Source organism: Podarcis erhardii, assembly GCF_964252035.2.
Source record: "Podarcis erhardii genome assembly, chromosome: 15".
NCBI classification, from domain to species: Eukaryota; Metazoa; Chordata; class Lepidosauria; order Squamata; family Lacertidae; genus Podarcis; species Podarcis erhardii.
The window spans coordinates 30782033-30809373 of NC_138505.1; the positions used below are offsets into that span (position 1 = coordinate 30782033).

Consider the following 27341-nt stretch of genomic DNA (forward strand, 5'->3'; position numbering starts at 1 on the left):
GGTTTCTGGTGAAATGTCTGTCGAAGACCAGCAAAACACAAAAAAGTAAGGCTTGTTTGTTTACAGTACTACAAGCAGGTCCAGCAGTTTGGATATCTGAATCTGCAATGTGTGTGGGGGGAGGCCAAGATTTGGGTCCTAATTCCTCATGTTTGGATAAGTGAATTTTTGTATTTGGATAGCGGGACCCGCATATATTGTGCAAGAGCGTTCCTCCAGGCGGCAATAGTGTGACCGAAGAGCAAACAATGTAACAGAACAATGCGTGCACAGTCCAGTATAAATCCACCACTGTTGAACTATTATTGCGTCAACCAACTGTCCACAGTCACATCATGTGTTTAGAGCGCTGTGATACTGCTTTTAACAGTCATGGCTTCCCCAAAGAATTCTGGGAGCTATGGTCTGTCAATGACAAACCTAGACAGCATCTTAAAAAGCACCTTGCCAACAAAGGTCCTAATAGTTAAAGCTATGGTTTTCCCAGTAGTGATGTATGGAAGTGAGAGCAGGACCATAAAGAAGGCTGATCGCCAAAGAATTGATGCTTTTGAATTATGGTTCTGGAAGAGACTCTTGAGAGTCCCATGGACTACAAGAAGATCAGACCTATCCATTCTGAAGGAAATCAGCCCTGAGTGCTCACTGGAAGGACAGATCGTGAAGCTGAGGCTCCATTACTTTGGCCACCTCATGAGAAGAGAAGACTCCATGGATAAGACCCTGATGCTGGGAAAGATGGAGGGCACAAGGAGAAGGGGACGACAGAGGACAAGATGGTTGGACAGTGTTCTCAAAGCTAGTAACATGAGTTTGACCAAACTGCGGGAGGCAGTGGAAGACAGGAGTGCCTGGGGTCACGAAGAGTTGGACACAACTAAACGACTAAACAACAACAAAATGGTCTGTCAAGGATGCTGAGAGTTGTTGTTCACCCCACAGAGCTACAGTTGCCAGAATGGTCTAACAGCCAACCCCTCTTCAAAGGGAACTCTGGGAATCGTAGCTCTGTGAGGAGCAGTCTCCCAACTACAATTTGGCCCTGTTTGCTGAGGGACTGGTGGGATCTGTAGTTCCGAAGCATCTGGAGGGACCACACCTGGTCCAGGATCTCGGATGGGGTAGGCCACACTGGACCTGGTGTTGGATCAACCCTCTTGACTTTTGTCAGGCAGATTCCTGCATTCCTAAGTACCTTTTAACACTTGGTGCGTTCAGTGTGCCACCTTCACTTCCTGCTCTCAAGGGTCTAAGCATCTGAAGAAAGCCAGCATTAGGCTCTGAACGCCAGTGTCTGGAATTGCAAGGAGGAAAAGCGCGGCTGTTGTGCTCAGATCTTGTCTTCCCATCGGGGCATCTGGTTGGCCACTATGACTTTTAGAAGACATCTGACTTTTAGAAGACATCCGAAGGCAGCCCTGTTTAGGGAAGCTTTTAATATTTGATGAATTATTGTATATTAATATTTTGGTGGAAGCCGCCCAGAGTGGCTGGGGAAACCCAGCCAGATGGCTGGGGTATAAATAACAAAAAGGTAAAGGTAAAGGGACCCCTGACCATTAGGTCCAGTCATGACCAACTCTGGGGTTGCAGCACTCATCTCGCTTTATTGGCTGAGGGAGCCGGCGTACAGCTGCTGGGTCATGTTGCCAGCATGACTAAGCCCCTTCTGGCGAACCAGAGCAGCGCACGGAAACGGCGTTTACCTTCCCGCCGGAGTGGTACCTATTTATCTACTTGCACTTTGACATGCTTTCGAACTGTTAGGTTGACAGGAGCAGGGACCGAGCAATGGGAGCTCACCCCATCACGGGGATTCGAACCGCCGACCTTCTGATCGGCAAGTCCTAGGCTCTGTGGTTTAACCCACAGCACCTAAAGGGAAAGGTATTATTATTATTATTAGAACAGGGTGCTGGGCTATAGGGGCCACTGGCCAGATCCAGTAGGGCCTCTTTTTACACCAGTGTTTCCCAAACTTGGGTCTCCAGCTGTTTTTGGACTACAACTCCCATCATCCCTAGCTAGCAGGGCCAGCGGTCAGGGAAGATGGGAATGGTAGTCTAGAAACAGCTGGAGATTAAGAACATGTTGGGGGGGGAGGCTTCAAAATTTAGAAGTGGAGCTAGCTAAGCCTCTAGACGCAACTAAAGCATTTTCCCAAACCAAAATACTTTCGCCCATTTGATCTTAATGGAGGGTATTGAATAGATCCTTCGGCTTGGAAACCAGAGCTGAACGTGGCTTCCAGCCAATAAAATTTCAACGTTAAGTTTTAACATTTTCGTCGCTGCTTTTAGGATTCCGCATGGGACACACGGGGGAAAGAGGATGAGGTTTCGCTTTGGGTCGGCCAAATGCATTTCACTTTCTTCCTTTTCGTTCTTAATGCCCAGATATTCAGATGTCGGGAGATTGGAACCGAGAGAAATTAAACATTGCCCTGCAGATTTGATCACCTCAGCTGTTGTTTTGGTTACAGCATAAAAAAAAAAATTGTCAGCCTGTTTTAGGGAGGGGGGAGATATTCAGTTCAGTTCCCCTTTAAATGCACACTTATCTAATCTGCACTTTCTCTAACAATTTGCACACTGGAAGACAGTGATCCTTCGAAATTTGCACTTCTCTGAATTTTGCAATGCTATCCTCCCTTCAGCTAACCTGTACAAATACCAAAACATTAGGAAAGTGTGCATGGAAATGGGTATATATTTGTGAAAGTAGTATGCACAAATGCACTGTATGTGGAGAAACTAGTATGCAAAAAATAAATAAATTTGAATTTGGAAAAATCGGATACAAAAATGTGCAAAGCAGGAGAAATTCACACTAAAATGCTGGTGAATTTTCATGAGGACTTAAAAAAAATGCAGACTGATGTGGAAAACTCAACTCAAGATTGGAAAAATGAGAAACTGAGAGAAACTTCAACTGACTGTACAGTGGTACCTCGGGTTACATAGGCTTCAGGTTGCATACGCTTCAGGTTACAGACTCCGCTAACGCAGAAATAGTACCTCGGGTTAAGAACTTTGCTTCAGGATGAGAACAGAAATTGTGCTCCAGTGGCACAGCGGCAGCAGGAGGCCCCATTAGCTAAAGTGGTGCTTCAGATTAAGAACAGTTTCAGGTTAAGAACGGACCTCCGGAACGAATTAAGTACTTAACCCGAGGTACCACTGTATCTCCCACCCCTAGTTGTGGTTGCAAGGTGCTGCATTAAAACGAAAGCTTTAATTCGCCCACTTCCCGGGCCTGACAGAAAATGGTGGAAATCAAAATGGGCAGATTCGCCCCTTCCTAATGTCTCGGCAGGGTGCTGGGATGAGAAATTTGTGTGGCTGTTTCTCTCTCTCCTTCTCCGCCCTCCCACTTCTCTCTATTTGTTTCTCTCTCTCTCTTAAAAGTTAGCATATTGCGTGCTAACTTGTTTCTCTAAGCTCTGCCTGAGCCGGAAAACGGGGAAACTGGAAAAGCCCCCATTAAGCTGCCGGCTTGCAGGCCTCCCCAGACGTTTTATTCTCGGCGCACAAAAGAAATACAACAGGAGGAAGTTGTTTCACATCCGAGCCCGAGATAAGGTCTCGCTTGTGTTTTCTTTAAAAGTATTGTCCTTGTTATTATTTTTGGTGCCTGATAGCATCGGAGCTCAGGGACCAGAGGGCCAAGAGAGGGACGGCAGGGATCTGGCGTCCCACAGGGAAGGCTGAAGGAAGGCAGACAGATAGCTTGAGTGCCGACAGCTCCACTCACTGATCCCAGAGGAAGTGTCAGTTTCGCCAGCTGAAATGAATCTGCTGGAGCCTTCCCAACCTCCCCGTCTCAGAGCCGTTCAGATTCAGCATTGTTTGGATTGGAAGAGCGGGGAGGACCCTGGCTTTTAAGGCAGGCGGATAATACAGTGAATCATATGTTTATTTATAATCAGATCTCCCATGCAGGGGCCGGGCTTTCCTTTTGTTTAATAATTTCCCTCCCTCCACATCAAAAGGCCCTTAAGTGTTTTCCTCTGCTCAGCCCTTGTTTTCAGAACGCAAACACATTTCCCATCCCGGAGGAGACTCTCAAGTTCACATCAAACGTTGGGATGGTGTTCCCTCTCCCAGCGAAGAGAGGGAGGGAGGGAGGGAGAGAAAGCTTTTATTCTGTTTTCCTAATATAAGCCTCTTAAAAGGCTTTTTTTTAAAAAATAAAAAAATCAGAGGGAAAATTTCTGATTTAGATTTCTGTTTCTGGATCTTGACCCCACCCTGGCCTGGCGTGACGATCTTATGACTGAGCTGACCGTTGCCTGGAATGGTTCCTCTTCCTCACTTTGCAAGGTTAAGTTGGGAGTCATAAAAAGAGGTTGCTGGATCAGGCCACTGGCTCATCTGCTCCCACATCCAGCATTCTTAAAGGGAAAGGTAATAATAATAATAATAATAATAATAATAATAATAATAATAATAATAATAATTTATACCCCGCCCATCTGGCTGGGCTTCCCCAGCCACTCTGGGTGGCTTCCAACAAAATATTAAAATTCAGTAATCCATCAAATGTTAAAAACTTCCCTGGACAGGGCTGCCTTCAGATGTCTTCTAAAAGTCTGGTAGTTAATGCCCAATGGAATTAATCTGCAGAACTCACTCTTTCAGGAGGCAGTGATTGCCTCCAAGTTTAGATGGCTTTGGAAGAGGATTGGGTAAATTCATGGCAAAGAGGAATATTGATGACTGCTAGCCAAGACGGCTATGCCCTGTCTTCGCGGTTGGAGGCAGCAATGCGTCTTATTAAAAAAGGTCAAGGACCCCTGGAAGGTTAAGTCCAGCCAAAGGCGACTATGGGGTTGCGGCGTTTATCTCGCTTTCAGGCCAAGGTAATCAGCATTTGTCCACAGGCAGCTTTCCAGGTCATGTGGCCTGCATGACTTAACCACTTCTGGTGCAACTGGACACCATGACGGAAGCCAGAGCGCACGGAAATGCCGTTTACCTTCCTGCCACAGCGGTACATATTTATCTACTTGCACTGGTGTGCTTTCAAACTGCTAGGTTGGCAGGAGCTGGGACAGAGAAATGGGAGCTCACTCCGTCGTGCGGATTCAAACCGCAGATCTTCTGATAGGCAAGCCGAAGAGGCTCAGTGGTTTAGACCACAGCGCCACCCGCATCTTGCTTTAATAAGCCATGATATCAACAAACCCAGAAGCTGAAGTGCGGCGATATGGAAATGCAAAAGAAAATCAGGACAGAAATTGCCGCCTCCTTACATCCCAACCTATGTAACCCCATAGGAACTCAATGCACCTCTTGCCGGCAACCTAGGTGTTGTTTTTCCATAGGCACAGGACCACGTAGGCAGTCTTGGCTCCTGTCCCTGTGGCTCTTGGGAACTACACCTTTTCCAAGCAAGTATGCTAAACATCCTGACAATAGCGCTCTGTGGCCACTTTCCCTTCCGTAGCGGCAGTTCCAAACACGGCCGAACGTTACGCCAAGTACACCTGGAGTCTTCTTCGACATATGGCTCCTAAATCAAGCATTGGGCTTGGCGCCATTCCAGGCGTTTGAGGCAAATCAGATAAGCTGCTCAGGGAAGAGCACAGAGGGGAAACACCCTCAGATATGCAGAACGAACCTTTCCTTAACTTTTCTTGATATGCATCACAACTGTCAGGCGACACCCCTTGACAAGGCAGATGGAAAGATACCTTTCGAGCTGGCTTTGGTATTTCCACCCCTCCCCGGAATCTCCTCCCTACTTTCACCTACAAACAGGTAGTAATAGCTCAGTTGGTTAAGAGCATGGCGCTGGGAATGCCAGGAGTAGCGCATCTGATCCCCTTATGGGAGAGTTGCATATTCCTGCATTGCAACTGCGCATGCGCAAAGCGTGATTTAGCGCTTCTGCGCATGCGCGACCGCTGAAACCCGGCGTCTGTAACCCGAGGTATGACTGTATATGAATGTGCCAACCGAAACAACAAATCTCCCCATAAGCACAGCATAGTAAGAGCCATTTGACAGTGGAACAGACTCCCACAAGAAGTGCCAGATTCCCCTTCCTTGGATGTTTTTAAGCAGAGGTTGGATGGACATCTGTCGTGTGTGATCAAGCTGAGATTCCTGCATTGTGGGGGGGTTGGACTAGATGACCCTTGGGGTCCCTTCCGACTCTACAATTCTATGATTTTGTATCACGTAAAAGGCAAGTCTACAATAGTTCTCCCTGACATCTACGCAGGAAGATTTATTTGTAATAGTGCATTTAGTCATGTAAACAAACACCTGCAGTCAGAAACAAGTTGATCCCTATGGTAAGAACTAGGCCTTGCCACCCGGATAAAGTAAACAGTAATGCTTGGAACAACCTCTTTGCCTAGTCAGCTGGAGCGAGTGCTAATCACAGCCAAGTAATCAAGAGCCTAATTACAGTTGATAGATTTTAGGTAACAGAAGACAGGTACATGAGCAGGTGAGTGAAGATGTGATAACACTGGTGGACTTTGTGACAAGGCCCCTCACAGAGACACCTTTCAGAGAAAGAATGTAATCGTGCAAGAAGGTACCATCCAGGCAACACAATTATTTCATAGCTGACATGTTTTAAGCTACTACAGCAAGAGAAAAGCCCTTGTGGAGACTTGCATATAGGCGTGTTTTGCACACATAAGTCAATCCATGGTTGTGTGCAAAACAGGCCTAGGGCTGGGCTGGATGAATCCCTAGCCGGAATTAAGATTGCCGGAAGAAATATCAACAACCTCAGATATGCAGATGACACAACTTTGATGGTAGAAAGTGAGGAGGAATTAAAGAACCTCTTAAAGAGGGTGAAAGAGGAGAGCGCAAAATATGGTCTGAAGCTCAACATCAAAAAAACTAAGATCATGGCCACTGGTCCCATCACCTCCTGACAAATAGAAGGGGAAGAAATGGAGGCAGTGAGAGATTTTACTTTCTTGGGCTCCATGATCACTGCAGATGGTGACAGCAGCCATGAAATTAAAAGACGCCTGCTTCTTGGGAGAAAAACAATGACAAACCTAGACAGCATCTTAAAAAGCAGAGAAATCGCCTTGCCGAAAAAGATCCATATAGTTAAAGCTATGGTTTTCCCAGTAGCGATGTATGGAAGTGAGAGCTGGACCATAAAGAAGGCTGATTGCCGAAGAATTGATGCTTTTGAATTCTGGTGCTGGAGGAGACTCTTGAGAGGCCCATGGACTGCAAGAAGATCAAACCTCTCCATTCTGAAGGAAATCAGCCCTGAGTGTTCACTGGAAGGACAGATCCTGAAGCTGAGGCTCCAATACTTTGGCCACCTCATGAGAAGAGAAGACTCCCTGGAAAAGACCTTGATGTTGGGAAAGATGGAGGGCACAAGGAGAAGGGGACAACAGAGGACGAGATGGTTGGACAGTGTCTTCGAAGCTACCAGCATGAGTTTGACCAAACTGCAGGAGGCAGTGGAAGACAGGAGTGCCTGGCGTGCTCTGGTCCATGGGGTCACGAAGAGTCGGACACGACTAAACGACTAAACAACAACAACAGTTTATAGAAAAAAGAGTCACATATCTCAGTGGTAGAGCATGCATTCTACAGGCGAACTATCTCAGCTTCAGTCTCTGGAATCGCCATGGAAGGCTTGGGAATGGCTCCCTGCCTGAAATCTCAGAGAGCTACTGCTTAACAATTGGGTGGTCCAATCGTCTAACTCAAAATAAGGCAGCTTCTTAGTAGAGGAAGTGCTGTAGCTCAGTGTCAGAGCATGTAGAAGGTTGCCCTTTGTTGCATGACAGATAGCACAATTTCTGCTAGGGCAATTGTTGCATTGGGTTCCTCAGCAACGCAATATTAAATCTCACCCTCGTGCTAGCAGACAGAGAAGATTGGATGGAACCCTCCATATATAGAACATTGTTGAGAACTGAGAGGTGTTTGCAATCACTCTTGCATGCCTATCTCTTCCCATGTGCTTTCCTTCCCCCAACATTTCCTGTGCTGCATTTTAAAAAAACAACAACCACGAGAGGGAACAAAAGGAAAAGGAGTGCCAGAGGAATTTCAAAACGCAAGTTTCTTTTTACCTACTGCCCACATCACTGTGTCAAATTCGTCCGACTTTTCTTTGCCAGAATCGAGGTATTTCCACGTCACGCGCAGCCGGCCGTTCTCCACCTTCTTCACTTTCGTTGGGCTACATTTCTTCAGGAATCTCGTCCCGTGGCCTTCCATGTGATCTGTCACAAGAGTAGCCATTTGCTACAAAGGTGATGAGAAAAACAAACAAGCAAACTGCATTTTTTTATTTTTACTTTTATATATCATTTACTTACTACAGGGCATGTGGCCTGAAGGACGTTGCCAGAAGGCAATGTGGTCCTCAGTCAGAAAAGGGGTTTCCATTCCTGTGGTATATAATAAGCAACTACCGCCTCACAACAGAAATTAATAGTGCTATTGGTTGGCAGTGGGAATGGCTAAATCTATCGATTTTGGTTTCTCTCAGTTTCTCATTTCCCCAGTCTTAAATTTAGTTATCAGTTTGCTTTTTCTAAAGCCCTCAGCATATTATTATTATTATTATTATTATTATTATTATTTATTAATTTTGTATACCACCCTTAATCTGAAGATCACAGGGCGGTTCACAAAATAAAAATACAAAACAAGAACACAAACTACACAATAAAAACAAGAACAAAAATAGCAACAAACCAATAATCCCCTTCCCACGAGCATATTTAAAAGGACATAGAATGTTAACCAACCAAAGGCCTGGTGAAAAAGAAACATTTTTGGCTAGTGCCTAAAGATATACAACAAAGACACCAGGCGAGTCTTCCTGGGGGGAAAGCATTCCACAAATATGATTCCCGTGCAATTTTCTCCCAATATACATTTTCACAAGGCAATTTCTCCCGACCTAGTGCATTTTTCACGTTACCTTCATAAACATATGCATATCTATGCACAAGTTATCCCAACATAATGCGCACATTGCTTGGCTGGAGAACTGCATTGCAAAATTCAGAGAAGTGAGAATTTCAAAAGATGGAAGCATTTCGATTCGCGAATTGTTTTAGAGTGTGCAAATCTGGAAGCTTCACTTTTAAATAGGAAGTGAGTTGAGTTTGTCCCTACAATCCAGTGTGGACGAGGGATTAGCAGAAAGATGGTTCCCGGTGCCCAAACTGTGCCTGGGCACCCAAAGGAACCAGGTTGTTTGAACCCCGTACTTCATACCTAGCCCTGAGAACACAAAGGGTTTTATCCCCTCCCCACGGCACCTGTCAGATGCCTTGTCAATATAGACGACTCGTTAAGGTATCCTGGAGGGCTCGTTTTACAGATGGAAAAGATGCCTTTGCAGAAGACATCTCCAAATGTTTGAACCAATGCCATGCTGCTGTCAGGCTCTAAACGCTCCTACTGACAACTTTGTTCAAAAAAGATGCCACAGCTGTTGATGGCAATAAGTCAAAACTGTCATCCGTCAAAGGATGAGTCTGGTAGTCGTGTAAAGGAAATATCACAAAACGCCCACACAGGAGAATTTAAGTGCTGGTGTTTGGCTTTTTTAAAATAAATTTAAAAATACATGCTCTCAGTTGCAACTGGCCCCAAAAAAGTGGGGGGCAAGATGTTTGTTCTCTTCTGAAACTTAACACTCCTGTTTCCCTTTCAGCCTGTGCTGACTTGAGCCCCCGTGCCTATTTTATCCCAGAAGGGACCCGACCCCTCACCTGGGGGGGGGGGAAGAGTCTGCTGGGGGCCCTTGAGAAAGATCGCTGCCTAAGGATGGTGATCTGTCCAGAGTGACAGCATTGGGCTTGATGAACCGTGAATAAGGACACGGGTGGTGCTGTGGTCTAAACCACAGAGCCTCTTGGGCTTGCCGAAGGTCGGCGGTTCAAATCCCCACAACGGAGTGAGCCCCTGTTGCTCGGTCCCAGCTCCTGCCACCCTAGCAGTTTGAAAGCACACCAGTGCAAGTAGATAAATAGGTACCGCTGTGGCGGGAAGGTAAACGGCATTTCTGTGCATTCTGGTTTCCGTCACAGTTTTCCGTTGCGCCAGAAGCAGTTTAATCATGCTGGCCACATGACCTGGAAAGCTGTCTGTGGAAAAACACTGGCTCTCTTGGCCTTAAAGCGAGATGAGCACCACAACCCCATAGTCACCTTTGACTGGACTTAGCTGTCCAGGGGTCCTTGACCTTTTTACCTTTACACGAGCAGGAGACCTCTTCTGATATCTGACAGCCAAGCCCTACACCGTGTAGACTCAGGCAGAAAGCAGCAAAAGAGCTTGGAAACCACCTGCCAGCAAAACCTAGAAGCCAGAGTCGGGTGCCCGAAAAACAGCAAACAACTTACCTGGTCAAATCCTCGGAGTGGGATGCTCCTCATCATAACTGTCGCGTTCAGTCCGAGGCCAGTGAGAAAGCCAGCACATTCGAGGGAAACATCTGGAGGGTTGCGGCTCAAGGAAAACAGCTCAAGTATTTTGAGAGGGCAAATGGACAAGAAGTGGAACAGCAAGACGTAAGGCAGCCATGTTTTGTCCAACCCAGTGCGATGCTTCTCAAGCACCTATCATCCAGCTGGTTGTTGGGGGTCTGAGAACCGCAGGGCAAAGGGCCAGGCAAAGCACAGGGCTGGCGAGGCTTCTTTCTGTGGAGCAGAGGTGGCCTTGGTGTATGTACTCATAATAATAATTTTATTATTTATACCTTACCCATCTGGCTGGGTTTCCCCAGGCACTCTGGGCGGCTTCCAACACATAATAAAACATCAAACATTAAAAACTTCCATAAACAGGGCTGCCTTCAGATGTCTTCTAAAAGTCAGATAGTTGTTTATTTCCTTGACATCTGGTGGGAGGGCATTCCACAGGGAGGACGCCACTACCGAGAAGGCCCTCTGCCTGGTTCCCTGAAACTTCACTTCTTGCAGTGAGGGAACCTCCAGAAGGCCCTTGGAGCTGGACCTCAGTATATGGGCTGAATGATGGGGTGGAGATACTCCTTCAGGTATACTGGTCCAAGGCCGTTTAGGGCTTTAAAAGTCAGCACCAACACTTTGAATTGTGCTTGAAAACATATTGGAAGCCAGTGTAGATCCTTTGGGACCAGGGTTATATGGTCCCAGTGTCCACTCCCAGTCACTAGTCTCAGCTGCACAGTTAACTCATCAGGGTTGAACTCACCACCCGACAGCTGATGGGCACTGGGGCTATCAAAGTAATGAACCTTAAGTTTCAGGGTTCCTAATCCTGGAGGAGCCCCAGGAAAAACTTTAGCCTCCATGGATTTAAAGTGTTGGGTCTAGTAGACCTGATTTGTTGTCTATAGTTCAACAACTCCAAAGTTTGAGAGTCAGTAGCACAAATGTTGTAAAGGTGTGGTGATCTGTCGTGGAACAAAGTCAATGAATAAGATAAAAGTGGTTAACCAGACCATGGTTGCTGGCTGCTAAGGGCTCCCCGTGACAATTAAACCATGGATTTATTTTAACCATGGATTTCAACACTTGAGACTATTGAACCTTCACAGGAAATGTAAATGGGTCACGTGATATAATAAATCGTTACAGCGTTTACAAAAGATACAGCTGGCTCCGACAACCAACCTGTTCAATGCGAAGCAGGGGAAGAAAAGAGAAGAGGAATGAGATGGGGAATATTGCTATAAACAAAACAAATTATTTTCTGGGGCACAGTGCGGCATAATAACAGGTAAATTGCACAGAAAGACATCTCAGGTTTCACAGGTAGACAGGGATAGAGAAAAAACAGCTTTTCAAAAACGAAACATACGCGGAGCTTAACAACTGGGGTGCCCGTTTTGAAAAGTTAAAACAGCTAGAAATTACATGATGTTCCCAAAGCACCTCCAGTGATCGAAAATGTTGAGGCTGCAAACCCAAAAAAGCACTTCGTGGGAAGTAAGCTGCATGGAACACAGTAGGACTAGCTTCTGAGTAAATATGTACAGAATTGCAAGGCCAAGCTACAATCCTAAGCACGCCTACAGCCCCTTCAGACTGGCGAAGATATTTGTTGTTGTATTTCACAATAGGCCATCAACAGCACTGACGTTCTATGTGAGAAAGTGATTCAGATGAGATTTCTCAGCAACGTGGGTTCAAATGAAATCCCAGAAAGCAAACGCCCAGGTGAGCATCGGGAGGGTCCACTTCCTTCTGTGTGAGACAAGGGTTAAGATCTACCTCTACCTTAACCCTTGTTAAGCTGTCACCCGATCAGGGCTGGATTTAGGTTTGACGAGGCCCTCAGCTACTGAAGATAATGGGGCCCTTTATATGTCTACCTGTCCTTTGTCAACAACAAATTGCCGCTGTTTTTTGTGTTGAATATATGCTATATGGTAATTTATGGACCTAATAAGTATCTAAAGCCATTTGCACATAAAAAATATGTATTTTATCAAAGTAATTGTTGAAAAGTCCATGCAGAATGCAAAGTCTATGCAGAATGTAGGCACCTTATATATAGAAATGAGCAAACCAGTAATATTTTAGGGAGCCGGCTAGCAGGCGGGGTCCATTGCTTATATCATAGGAGCCAACACAACACAAAACACTGTTGCTGTATGTAGGTTTTATTGTGTTTGTTTTTTATCTTATATTTTGGAAATGTACATCCAGTTTTTTCCCTTTAATGTTTTTTTGGGGGGCCCAAGAGAGTAGGGCCCTAAGCTATAGCTTGTTTAGCTTGCACATGATTAAAGGAGTCTTAAGTTGATTATTTGTGGGAAGCGGGTGGCGCTGTGGGTTAAACCACAGAGCCTAGGACTTGCCGATCAGAAGGTCGGCGGTTCGAATCCCTGCAATGGGGTGGGCTCCCGTTGCTCGGTCCCTGCTCCTGCCAACCTAGCAGTTTGAAAGCATGTCAAAGTGCAAGTAGATAAATAGGTACCACTCCAGCGGGAAGGTAAACGGCGTTTCCGTGCGCTGCTCTGGTTCGCCAGAAGCGGCTTAATCATGACCCGGAAGCTGTACGCCGGCTCCCTCGGCCAATAAAGCGAGATGAGCACCGCAACCCCAGAGTCGGTCACGACTGGACCTAATGGTCAGGGGTCCCTTTACCTTTACCTAAGTTGATTATTAAAACCATTAGACAATCATGGCTACAACATTACAGGCACTGAACTGGGATGAAAGGGCCATTGAACTTAATGGGACTTGGTCCAAGGACAGAGATAGAGAGCTATACTGTCAAACTGTATCAGATTTCCACAGGGAGGGCACAGAAATTCTGGGTAGGAGCGGATTGGCAGATGTACTCCAACACATTCCAAGCCATGTCAGTTTGGACTGGCCAGGGCAGAAAGTAGGATGGAGTGGGGGTGCAGTTTTTTGTTCCTTTTCAATATGTGTGTGCATAATGTGATACCAGGCACATTTGGTCTCTTACAATGGTCTGACTCAGAATAACGCAGCTTCCTATCTTTCTTATATGTTCCTTCTTAACCAATACATCCAAGTGGCCAATCAGACGAAGGTTGATGCTGTACCCATTAATCCTTTCTGCCCCCTCATCAAAGTGGAAATAAAACAGTTTGCCAGCCAGGTTTCTTAACAGAAAAAATCCAAACCATTTCACTACAAAACCATTTTTAAAAAGAAAATGATGGAGGGGAAGACAGTGGTTTTGGGTTGTGATGTGGGAGGGGCTCCTTCTGAAAAACTGAGCTGTTTGCGAAAAGGCTGCCCTGATGGCAGGAAAGAGAAAAACTCAAAGAAAGGAGGAGGGGGAAATTAATGAGGATAATCTGCAGGCAGATTTTAACTTGGGGAGAGAGGTAGAGATGGAAAGAATGTGCAAATATTGTACATTAAGACAGCAACTCCTCAGCAAGGCAAACTAACGTGTGGGTGGCCCTGCGCATTGGCCCTTTCAAAAGGATAAGGCAACGCTAGATCACATAATAGCCATGTCAAAGCTAATCCCCAAGAGGTACTAATAATATAATTCCACCTCAGAAAGAAACCAAAAAAAGCAGGCTCTTCAAATAATGCTGTGGGTGCCCCGACGAGAATCACCCACCCTCCGCCGCGCCACGAGGGGTGGAGTGACAGGAATGCGCCTAGAGATATTATCTTACGGCTCCTGCACAGACAGGGCGGGCTTGCAATTGTCCGGCTCTCATAAACCATGATTCGGCTTCTGAGAATAGATGGGGCTCAGGAGGATCAGACCTGAGATTTGGCTTCCACAATGGAGACAGACAAGAGCGTGACACTTTGCGGATGTTCAGGCGCTCTTAAAATGGTATTCCTGGGGGTGGGGGGTGAACAGATGAGCAAGGAAAGTGGGACCCTGCGAGCCCTCGTGTTTGTAAATGTCCAGGAAGGGTGGGAGGAGAAACACCCACCACCTGCGATTCATTGAGAGGAAGTTCTCACTGCCCCTCCTACATCGGAAGGCATAGCTAAATCCAATCTCATTTGGATACCTTAATGGGACGTACAGATTGCCAACGTTCATTTGTATTCTTAAATCGGGATCGGCAGAATGCTTTCACTGTTAACATCTGCTGATGATGTTTCTTCCCCCTGTTATAAGAGCATATCTACCTATATACATAAAAACGTAAGGCTGCCGTCACGCTTCAGTTTGTGACAGCCAACAGGCATGCGAGGGGCGGGTCTGTGAGGTGTAAAAGGAAGGGGGTTGGTCAACTGTGCAGGAAGGGCGGTTGGCAAAGGGGACAGGTGGGGGTTGGCGGGTGGAGCAAGCAGTGGCAGCAGCCAATGAATCAAAATGAAGAAGCGTGATGCTTTTTCTGCCCTCTCACAAGTCATGAACGTCAAACGTTACTTAATGTTAAAGGTATGCCCGTTTGCACGTGGGAAACGGGGCGGATTTCTATCCATGTAAGGAGAGCCTGCTGGATCAGGCCAATGGCCCGCCTAGTGCAGGATCCTGTTCTGACAGCAGCCAACCAGATGCAAGCAGGATTTGAGCACAAGAGCCCTTTCCACCCCCTGCAGTATTCAGGCGCACTGCTGCCTCCAGCTATAGAGGCAGGGCATAGCCTTTGTCACATAATCTTTAGGCGCCAGGCAGAAACATTCCTCTTGTCCCAGGCCTTTGGCTTATTAAACCATCAATAGCCTTTTAAACTGTGTTGGGGGTGTTGCTGCTGTTTTGTTTGTTATTATGATATGCATTTTTATGTTTTCGTATTGCAAATTGCCCTGTGATCTTGAGATAAAGGGTGGTATAGAACTTTAATAAATAATAGTAATAGCAGCAGTAGTCGTCACTGGTAGCCTTTCCCCTCATGAATTTGTCTAATCCTCTTTTTAAAGCCGTCCCAGTTGGGACTGCCTCTTGTGGGAGTGAGTTCTGCAGTTTAACAATGCGCTTTGTGAAGAAGTTGTTCCTTTTCCCTTCCCTGAATCCTCCAGCGGTTCCACGAGTTCTAGCGTTAGGCATGAGGGAGAGGAACATGTTCTCTGCCCAGTTTCTGAGCACCATGCGTAATTTTACAAAATTCTATCTTGCCGCCTGTTACCGTACTTTTCTGTGTATAAGACACCCCCATGTATAAGACGCACCCTACTTTGGGGGACTCAAAATTAAGAAAATGGGGGGGGGACAGGGTTGTTGAGCTTTATTTAGGCGGGATTGCTGAATTTTTTCTGCACGCGGCGAAAAATCTGCCTCTCGTCTGTCACCTCGCCAACTGCTGCAGCGTCAGCCAATCAACACCAGCCCTGGATGCAACAACCAATAACACGCCCAATAGCTGCTGACAGCTGTGGCAGCGGCCTATCAAATGTCCACCCTATGCACTATCCATGTATAAGACGATCCCCACTTTTTAGCATAATTTTTAAAGAAAAAAGTCAAGTCTTATACAGGGAAAAGTACGGTACTCACTTTTTCTCTAAACAAAAAAGTCCCAAATGCTGCTACCTTTCCTCACAGGTCATTTTGGCTGCCCTTTTCTGAACCTCTTCCAACTCTAAAAGGTAAAGGGGTAAAGGGACCCCTGACCATTAGGTCCCGTCGTGGCCGACTCTGGGGTTGCGGCGCTCGTCTTGCTTTATTGGCCGAGGGAGCCGGCATACAGCTTCCAGCTCATGTGGTCAGCAGGACTAAGCCGCTTCTGGCGAACCAGAGCAACGCACGGAAACGCCGTTTACCTTCCTGCCGGAGCAGTACCTGTTTATCTACTTGCACTTTGAGGTGCTTTCGAACTGCTAGGTTGGCAGGAGCAGGGACCGAGCAACGGGAGCTCACCCCGTCACGGGGATTCGAACCGCCAACCTTCTGATCGGCAAGTCCTAGGCTTTGTGGTTTAACCCACAGCGCCACCTGCTTCCAGCTCTGCATTATCCCTTTTGAGGCGAGGTGGCCAGAACTGTACACTGGACTCCAAATCCAGTTGCCGTATGGATCTGAATCATGGCCTTGTGATGCCGGTAGTTGTATTTTCAGCGCCTTTTCTAGAATCATAGCTGGAAGGGACCACAAGAGCCATCTAGTTCAACTCCCTGAAGTGAGAGGAGAGGGAGACTTTTTGCAGGCAATGCCTTTTCCACCTGCCTTGCCCCACCGTCCAGCCCCAGGAGCCTTTCCCAGTCCATGACTTTGAGAACAGCTGAAGCAGTTGGGAAGAGAGTTCAGCGATAGTTTTGAAAAATAAGCTGTGTGTCCTTGTTCTCAGCTTGATCCTTTTACATGGTTTTGTACGTTTTGTGGTATTTTATGCACTGTGATTTGCTGCCATTTTATTGATTCTAGAGTAGTAATCTTTTATTGTAACTGATGAGTGCAAACTGTTTAAATTATTATTTGCTGGTGTTTAATTTTATTTACTATGGGACTCTAATGGATTATTGAATATTGCTTTATTTGATAAAAGTTGTTTATTTTAAAGTTCTTGTGACTTTTTAAACATAGGATCTGATCGTTAGTATTACTGTTTGATGTTTTATTATTTTGGGGTATGTTGGAAGCTGCCCAGAGTGGCTGGGGCAACCCAGCCAGCTGGGTGGGGTATAAATAAAAATTATTATTATTATTATTATTATTATTATTATTATTATTATTATTAAATGCAGGAAACTTTTTGCCCAACATGGGGCTTGAACCCACAACTTTGGGATTAAGAGTCTCATGCTCTAAACCAGCGGTTCTCAACCTGTGGGTCCCCAGATGCTGGACTACAACTCCCATCATTCCTGGGCTCTGGCCTTGCTAGCTAGGGGTGATGAGAGTTGTAGTCCAACAACATCTGGGGACCCACAGGTTGAGAAAGGCTGCTCTAAACTAACTTGTTTGTTTTTATTACTCTGTATTTTACAATGTTGTTTTTAAATCCTGTAAACTGCCTTGAACCCCCACTTGGGAGAACTGGAGTATGTAAATATATTAAATAACAACAAAAACAACTTGGAAGGCGGCAGCTTGGCAAAGGCTCCCCTGTGCTGCTGACTGTGTAGCTCATATATAGTTTATATATATATATATATATATATATATATATATACACACACACACACACACACACACACACACACACAGAGAGAGAGAGAGGTAAAACAGAGGCAGAGCACATAGATGCAAAGCAAAGTTGGGAGATTATTATTGTTTTCAAATGTCAAGGCATTAAACTGAATCATGGGAACATTTCTACGGGAAATTCGTTTGACAGAAACAAATTGTTGCTGAATGCACCGGCTCTCGCTCTCCGTCTGCCGTAACACAGTCTGATAAAGTACAGAAGTGCTACTGTAGGCCTCAAGGCTTATTTTGACTAAAGCTTAGGAATGCAACTTATAAACACAGGACTCCCACATTACACTGTTACAACTTGCACTGGACAAAAGCCACATTTACAGAGAAATATCTCACAGGGATAAATCTCGTGTTTAGCTTTTCTTGGCTTCTTCTTTTTTTAAAACACACACACACACACAATTTCCTCACATAAATCACGCTCCCAAAATCCAAGAGGTGACTGATATACTGCAACCAACTGCAGGTTCAGTTTATCTTGCTTTCAGCACTATCAAAAGGCCACCACCCTGTTTACCTGGGCGAGGATGAACAGAACCAATGCAAAAAGGGTGGCATCCAATTACGTTCAGCTTTGAGTAGACCCATCGAAATTAATGGATCTCTGCTAGCCCATGTCCCTTCTTTTCAATTTGTTTTTTTTGGGGGGGTGGGGGTGGGGTAAAATTTACATGCTCACTGATTGTAAAAATGGCAACCCCCCAAAACCTAAAAGGGGTTTACAAAAAAAGAATAAAATTATCAGTAAAAACAGTTAAAAACAACTATTTAATTAAAAAATAAAACAAAATCAGTGATAAACAAACAAACAAAACCAGATTAAAGCACACACCAGCATACAGCATATTTGGGGAGGCTTGTCTGAAATGTTTTTTGCAGACACCAAAAAGAGTACAGCAAAGGCACTTGCCTGATGTCAAGAGGAAGGAGTTCCATAGTCAAGGTGCTAACACCCTGAAAGGTAAGTTTTCTTACAAATATGGAACAGGTACAGTGGTGCCTCGCAAGACGAAAAGAATCCGTTCCGCGAGTCTCTTCGTCTTGCGGTTTTTTCGTCTTGCGAAGCAAGCCCATTGACGGCTTAGCGGATTAGCGCTATTAGCGGCTTAGCGGATCAGCTGATAAGCGGCTTAGCGGCTGGGGGAAAAGGAAAAAAAACCCGCAGGAACTCGCAAGACTTTTTCGTCTTGCGAAGCAAGCCCATAGGAAATTCGTTTTGCGAAGCACCTCCAAAACGGAAAACCCTTTCGTCTAGCGGGTTTTCCGTCTTGCGAGGCATTCGTCTTGCGGGGCACCACTGTATTGGCGTAGCGCTTGTAACAGTGCCAATTCCACCAATTGAAGCGGTCCAGTTGGGATATATGGAGTAAGACAATCTCACGAGCAAATGAGTCCCAACTTAACAGCAACTGGAAACCAGTAAAGGAGACTGAGCACAGCAGGGCTGTTGTGGGAGTTAAGTAAGGAGAACGAGAACCATGTTTACCACCATGAGCTCACGGGAGGAAGACAGGATAAAAATGGAATAGATAAAGGATAAGGTCTGATTGGCTGCTGGTGAAATCAACTGAATCCAACCCACTGGATAGCTCAGTTGGTTAGAGCATGGTAATGATCATGCCAAGGTTGCAGGTTTGATCCCCGTATGGGACAGCTGCCGGTTCCTGCATTGCACGAGGCTGATCTCTAGATGGTCCTCAGGGTCCCTTTCCAACTCTACAATTCTAGGATAACGATCAGTGTCACCCCCCGCTGCCAAAAAATGTTTAGGGGTACTCTCGACTCAAGAAAATCACCATTTTATAGTTCAAATCATAAAGACCATAAAGAAGGCTGGTCGCCGAAGAATTGATGCTTTTGAATTATGGTGCTGGAGGCAACTCTTGAGAGTCCCATGGACTGCAAGAAGATCAAACCGATCCCCTCTTAAGGAAATCAGCCCTAAGTACTCACTGGAAGGACAGATCCTGAAGCTGAGGCTCCAATAATTTGGCCATCTCATGAGAAGAGAAGACTCCCTGAAAAAGACCCTGATGTTGGGAAAGATGGAGGACATAAGGAGAAGGGGATGACAGAGGATGAGATGGTTGGACAGTGTTCTCAAAGCTACCAGCATGAGTTTTACCAAGCTGCGGGAGGCAGTGGAAGACAGGAGTGCCTGGCGTGCTCTGGTCCAGGGGGTCACAAAGAGTCGGACACGACTAAAATGACTAAACAACAGCAACAACAAAATAGTTCAAATCGGGAAAAGTAAATACAGCAAATGGATAAAAGTGCAGTTGTACCTTGGAAGTCAAACGGAATCCGTTCCAGAAGTCCGTCCGACTTCCAAAATGTTCAAAAACCAAAGTGCGGCTTCCGATTGGAAGCTGTGGAAGTTGTGTCAGACATTTGGTTTCCAAAAAAACGTTGGAAAATCGGAACACTCACTTCCAGGTTTTGATTGTTCGGAAGCCAAAACATTCGAGAACTAGGCTGTTCGGAAACCAAGGTACAACTCTACAGTGGTACCTCGGGTTAAGTACTTAATTCGTTCCGGAGGTCCGTACTTAACCTGAAACTGTTCTTAACCTGAAGCACCACTTTAGCTAATGGGGCCTCCTCTGCCGCCGCGCTGCCAGAGCACGATTTCTGTTCTCATCCTGAAGCAAAGTTCTTAACCTGAAGCACTATTTCTGGGTTAGCGGAGTCTGTAACCTGAAGCGTATATAACCCGAGGTACCACTGTACAACGATTCACAAAATGTTTAGGGGTCCCCCCAGGAAAAAAAAAGGCACTGATAACGATAATTCCTTCCACCACCACCCTGCGCTTTGAACTTCAGCTGTTTTCAAGCCCCTTGAACTCTGCCAAGTTATCACTGTTAGCAACAAAGCAAATTGTATTCTTCCCCTCCTCCTCTGCCGCCAACTCCGATAGAAGACACAACAGATGTATGGAGAAGAGACTCTAGAATTACATAAACCAAAGTAGGTGATCGAGTCTGCATCTTAAAGCACTTGCTGCCCTCTTGTGGCAAGCGACCAGCAAAAGAGAAATCAACAAAACGGGGACTGTATGCTTAAAAAATATATCGCTGTCACTTTTGCTTATTGCATACCATCAACACTGATTGAAATCTACAGTGGGGCTTTATAATCTAGAAGTCACCGTTCTTACATGGCCTCTGTTAACTCACGCTGGGAGTTTAATTATTGCATGGATATCCCACTTTTTTCCCTCCCAGGAGCTCAAGGTCGTTGTCAGGGAACTGCCATCGGAGCCAGAGGGAGAGGGAGGGCTCCAGAGGGATTCTGGAGAGCGTCCTAGGAGGGAGAGAAGCAGCCCATCTTTTGGGGAGGGAAATCCTCGTAGCACCAGTGGAGAAGGGGGGCAGATGGGGGAATCGGCGAGGTTGCTCCATGACTCCTCGCCGGAGACCAGTGGGGAGAGCACGGGTCCTCCGCTGCCCACACCCTCCCTGCGCAGAAGACTTCCGCGCAGGGAGAGTAGGTGGAGACTAGGCGTCAAAGAGCTTCTTTGCTGGAAGAAGTTCAAGAAACGCCCACTGACGGATTCTGCCAGCGACTGAGACAGCCACGGGTGAGTGGCTGTCCGGACAAAATAGGGTTCACCCAGGTAACTCAGCCAGGTGTGGCGACGACTTACGCACGAGCAACCCCTAGAACCATTACAGTCGTGTACGTGGTTCTCCACATTTTATCCTCATAACAGCCCTGTGAGGTAGGTTAGGCTGAGAGGCCGTGACTCGCCCAAGGTCACCCAGTGAGCTTCATGTCAGAGTGGAAGGATCTGAAGTCTGGTCTCCCAAGTCCTAGCCTGACACCCTTAACTGTTGTACCACACTGGTTCACTCAATCGGGCTGTTTGACCAAAATGTATTTAATAAAACAGAACCGTTTCTATATATGTATGTGTGTGTGTGTGTGTGTACACACATACACACACACCTACACACACACACACACACCGTGTTTTTTGCTCTATAAGACACACTTTTCCCCTCCTAAAAAGTAAAGGGAAATGTGTGTGCGTCTTATGGAGCAAATGCAGGCGGGAGGCTCTGCTCAGCGCTCCCTGTAAAGAATATTTTTTCCCTTGCATTCCCCCTCTAAAAATTAGGTGCGTCTTATGGTCGGGTGCGTCTTATAGGGCGAAAAATACAGTATATTCTCCTTGGATGTTGACATTCTCTAAACTGACAAGTTTTCCCATTAATAGCTACCACCCTGAAAATACCGCTCCTCCGTCAAATAAGCTGTTACCGGTTTCCAATTTTGGGCTACCGCCCTAACAGAAAAGGAAACCGATAACCACCAATAAAGCATCTTTATCGGAGCTTCTTCTAAAACTCTTCAGTCACTGTCTACCACGTATGTCCACTGCATATGGCAACATGGACCTAGTCTCCCACCCTCCCAAAATTTGGGGTGGCACTGAAATATTCATCTCAGAGTCAGATATCACCCATGAACCAAACTAAAAGAATTATCTTTAAGCTTTGCTGATGAGGAAGGAAATGGAGTTTTCTCCCACACTTTTTCTGACCCGTTTTTCTGAATCTATCCCCTTACTAATATCCTGTTCCCATGCTTGACATAGACAAGCAAGTGACCCAGCAGATTCAGCCAGCAAAACATTATATACAGTGGACCCTCCAGATATGAATTAAATTCATTCTGGGGGTGTCTGCAACCCACAAAGTCCGTAGGCAGAGGTGCCACTTCTGCACACGCGCGCGGCGAAACCTGGAAGTATACACTTGCAGGTTTGCAGTGTTTGTAACCCGAAAGTTACGCATCCAGAACGGTACGTAACTAGAGGGTCCACTGTACAGTGGTACCTTGGTTCTCGAATGGCTTACAGTGGTACTTTGGGTTACATACGCTTCAGGTTACAGACTCCGCTAACCCAAAAATAGTACCTTGGGTTAAGAACTTTGCTTCAGCATGAGAACAGAAATCGCGCAGCGGTGGCAGCGGGAGGCCCCATTAGCTAAAGTGGTGCTTCAGGTTAAGAACAGTTTCAGGTTAAGAACGGACCTCCAGAACGAATTAAGTTCTTAACCTGAGATACCACTGTAGTTGACAAACAAATCGGCTCCCGAATGCCACAAACCCGGAAGCAAGTGTTACAGTTTGCGGACGTTTTTCGGAAGCCGAATGTCCGACGTGACTTCTGTTTGAGTGCAGGAAGTTCCTGCAGCCAATCGGAAGCCGCGCCTTGGTTTTCGAACAGTTTCGGAAGTCGACCTGACTCCCGGAATGGATTAAGTTTGAGAACCAAGGTACCACTGTACGTTCCTTCTTGCCCCTGGGATATTCAAGGCAAGGAACCACCGCAAACGTCCCATGCTCTGGGGAAGAAATGTTATCACTCGTGTGGGAGACCTCGATCTGCGATACTTACGTTTTCCCAGGAGACCTTTTCAGCCAGAAGAGATCGTCACTCGTAATCCCATACTCCCGTGCTCCTGCAACCTAAGAGAAAGAACAAAAGAAAGGTGCAACCATCATAAGCAGACAAGAGCAGGCCTGCTGCATCAGGCCAAAGGCCCATCTAGCCCAATGCCCTGCACTTACAGTGGCCAAACAAATACCTAAAGGAAGATCTTCAGCAGCTCCTGGGTGTTTTCCACCCCCAATTCCTAGAAACTGGTGCCGAGAGGCACACTGCCATAATTTGCCCCTGCCTATCACCGGAATGTAGGGACGCGGGTGGCGCTGCGGGTTAAACCACGGAGCCTAGGACTTGCCGATCAGAAGGTCGCGGTTCAAATCCCCGCAACGGGGTGAGCTCTCGTTGCTCGGTCCCAGCTCCTGCCAACCTAGCAGTTCAAAAGCACATCAAAGTGCAAGTAGATAAATAGGGACCACTCCAGTGGGAAGGTAAACAGTGTTTCCGTGCACTGCTCTGGTTCGCCAGAAGCGGCTTAGTCCTGCTGGCCACAGGACCCAGAAGCTGTACGCCGGCTCCCTCGGCCAGTAAAGCAAAATGAGCGCCGCAACCCCAGAGTCGGCCACGGCTGGACCTAATGGTCAGGAGTCCTTGACCACCACCGGAATGTGGCCCTCACATGGTTGCCCAGAAGACCACATGGCCCTTGGGCTGAGAGTGTTTACCACTTGCCGTAGCTTGCAAATCAGGATCCATGCCTGGGTATAGGTGTGATGGCTTTCTCTCCCCTCCTTGTTGCAAACTGCAGTTTGACAGATGTACCGCCGCTAACTATGGTTAACACCAGCCAGGGTTGGATTAACGCAAAAAACTTACGTTTGTGGGATATTTAGGCCTTCCCCCCGTGGCAAGGACTATGTTTTCTGCTGTGAGCAATGTCTGGGGATAAAAAATGAAAATAAATCAGAAAGGAGAGTTTAAAGGAAAGAGCTGCCACCAAGCCCGAGCATGTGTACACTATTCAAAAGAATCCTTTACTGTATTTGCAAAACTATTAAAACTACATTTTATTGCATTTTTTTAAAAAAACAAAGGAAAATATAGACAAGCAACTTACCTCTTTGCCTTTCATCAGCCCACGAATTGTGTGTGGATCCACAAAACTGCCTTTCACGTTTAAGTATTTCACTTTCCTATTATAATGAAAAAAGAAAGCAGTAGCTTCCATGCTACTCCATTTGCAGCACGATCCTCAACCTGATCCAGCTTATTCCTGGGTAGATCCGAATCGCCTTGATCTGGGATTCAGCTGGATCTGATGCACGTCCTGACCTAATTACATCTATTGGTAACACAATAGTTGATACTTATTAAGTAAAAACAGTTTGACTGCGTGAGAAAGAAGAATTGCATTTACTTATCCTGCAGCTGTACCCTGTGGCCCCAGTTCAAGGATTTGACGTAGTTTTGAACAGCTTTTGACATTGCAGACCTGGGAAGAAAGAAGAATAGGAATGTTATATTTGCTTTAAAACAAAACAGGAAACGAAGAATCACAGAATACTAGAGCTGGAACACGAGGATCATCTAGCCCAGGAATGTAGGAATCTTTCACCCAACGTGGGGCTCGAACCCACGAGATTAAGAGTCTCGGGCTCTGCCCACTGAACTATCCCTTGTTTTAAGAGAATAATGAGAGAAAAAGCACCTCTGCTAGGTATTTTGTAGAAGACATTCATCTGTCTGTTCTCTAAGTATCCGGACATCTCTTAAGCAAATTGTCAGGGAACTGCCATCGGAGAGTCAGGTGGTGGAGGGGCTCAAGGAGGCTAGGAGACCCTCGGATGCAGAGGAAGGAACCAGCAGGGGGAGAGAGAGAGTTCCTGCAGAAACTCAGTCGGAGGGATGGCTCCAAGATACTTCCAGTGAAAACAGCGGGGAGGTCTCAGGACCTCCTCTGGGAAAACCTACTCCTCGCAGGAAACTGTCACGCCGAGAATCCCAAAGGAGAGTTTCCGTTAAGGAACTCTTATGTTGGCGCAAATTCCGGAAACGCCCACTGACAGATTCTGCCAGCGATTGAGGGAGTCATGCTTTGAGGGCTCCGCGCAAAAGGAGAGCTTTGAGACTTATTGCAAAGCTCTGAGGGATTCAGCTCTTACGCACAAGCAGCCCCTTATCCCATCACACAAATCATAAGCAAATTTGGCATGATGGTTTTTGCCTATGTTTTGGTGCCATTTTGAACGAAGATGGCAGGCAAAGGCTTTCAAAGCTTTTGCACTGCTTTTGATAACCGATTTCAAAATGGCCCTGACTTTTGTTTGATTTCCAAGCAACACCAGGTATGAGGCTGCAGTTTCCCATAACCACTTGTGGGAAAGGCAGTGTGGAGGCCACAATATGTGCAAAAGCACCACTTGAAGTTATGGTCAAGTTACATGACACCGTGCGTGCAAGAACAAGACCACAGTCCCCTTCTGGACTGCCCAGCAGAGTGTCGAGCTGGCCCAGGAATATATGCTGCTTATTTATTTTTTATCTGAATAGATTCATCTATCGCTGAATTGATTTTTAAACAACAACGACCATGCACTTTACATAAAACCATATAAAATATTCATTTAAAAACTCATAAAATTAACACATTAAAAACAAACTGGCATACAAATTTATCAAAGTACAAATAAAACCGGCAGTTCTAAAAACAAATACACATAATAAACCTACAGTGGTACCTTGGGTTAAGAACTTAATTCGTTCTGGAGGTCCGTTCTTAACCTGAAACTGTTCTTAACCTGAGGTACCACTCTAGCTAATGGGGCCTCCCGCTGCTGCCGCGCCGCCACCACGCGATTTCTGATCTTATCCTGAGGTAGTTATTTTTTAAAAAATAGCTTTTATTGAATGATTTTATGTTACAAGAAACAATACAGCCATACTACCACTAAATATAATTGAGAAATAAAAATTACATACATCAATATTTAGTTTGTTATTTGTTATTTACCTCTTTCCTGAGGTAATGTTCTTAACCTAAGGTACTATTTCTGGGTTAGCAGAGTCTGTAACCTGAAGCGTCTGTAACCTGAAGCGTCCGTAACCTGAGGTACCACTGTACAGTGGTGCCTCGCAAGACGAAATTAATCCATTCTGTGAGGCTCTTCGTATAGCGGTTTTTTCGTCTTGCGAGACAAGCCCATTGACAGCTTAGCGGATTAGCGCTATTAGCGGTTTAGCGGCTTTTAGCGGATCAGCTGATAAGCGGCTTAGCGGCTTAGGAAAAGGGGGAAAAAAGCGAAAAAAACCCTGCAGGAACTCGCAAGACATTTTCGTCTTGCAAAGCAAGCCCATAGGGAAATTCGTTTAGCGAAGCGCCTCCAAAACAGAAAACCCTTTCGTCTAGCGGGTTTTCCGTCTTGCGATGTGTTCGTCTTGCGGGGCACCACTGTACTTGTTAAAATTGCATGACGTAATTGCATGGCTGAGTAGCCTTGCCTAAACAAAAAAGCTTTTCTGCCAGTGCCGAAAAATCATCCCACCAAGACGCTTTCCTTAATATCAATGGGCAGGGAGTTTCAGAGAGTAGGTGCTTGCAAGTGTAGCATTAATATCACGTGGCACTTGCACAAGGGCCAGTTTCCACGTTTCCATATGAGGTTGCATAATACTTTTTGTCCCTCTCGGCTTGCATCTTACTGGCAGTTCAACAGGGCCTTAGCCAGAAGGGTCTTTTCCATCCTTTGCCACCTGATCCATTTCAACTGCAGATGCTAGATAATAGACACAAGACCTTCTGCATCCAAAAGCCTGGTCCCTCCCATACAATGTCAGAAGCAGTAGGGCCTCCTGATTTACAAGCAGTCCAGCGAGTGGAGCTGGCTGCTCTTCCTCCTCCTAAGTCTCAGTACTGCCTTTGTAGAACTCAACAGGGAGCAGGTGGGAAGCAAAACCAGAATTAGTGGGCTCTGCCTCCCATTAGCTCTGCTGGACTTTCTCTCCTTCCTGCCGCACTGGTCCTAGCTGGCACCAGCCTCCACTGCCTTTGCAGAAATTGAACCTGGAGCTTCCCCACCACCCCACTGCTGATTTCCGTGCCTCCCCCGGTTCCATTCCCCCTCCTTCCCTTCCGAAGCTCCAGCCGAATTCTTTAGTGCTCTGGATAATACAAGGCGGCGTTAGAATCCTGCTGTTTATTTTACCACGCTGCACAGTAACCGGCTTTCAATTTGATTTATCTGCAAGCGCTGTGAGCTATTACTTAGGGAATGATTGCAAATTAAGACCATAAATAAAGGCACCTTCTGGGCAAGGACGCCAAGCTGGGAACAGAGCAGGAGAAGAACCTGGAATTTCTATGCAAATATCTAAATCCGTTTGGCCTGAAGGCAGAAGTG

General features: G+C 46.1%; 1 protein-coding gene across 1 annotated transcript in view; it reads right to left on the bottom strand.

Annotated features, from left to right (window-relative positions):
- The window catches only part of TXNRD2 (thioredoxin reductase 2), a 69280-nt gene that overhangs the window by 27251 nt on the left and 14688 nt on the right, over positions 1-27341 (bottom strand). Inside the window, exons 5-11 of the mRNA XM_081842804.1 lie at positions 24362-24436; positions 24062-24137; positions 23821-23883; positions 22957-23027; positions 11601-11620; positions 10367-10458; positions 8075-8249 (exon numbers count right to left, since the gene is read on the bottom strand). Of these exons, the coding sequence (XP_081698930.1) occupies positions 8075-8249; positions 10367-10458; positions 11601-11620; positions 22957-23027; positions 23821-23883; positions 24062-24137; positions 24362-24436 (572 nt within the window). The remainder of the gene's footprint in view (positions 1-8074; positions 8250-10366; positions 10459-11600; positions 11621-22956; positions 23028-23820; positions 23884-24061; positions 24138-24361; positions 24437-27341) is intronic.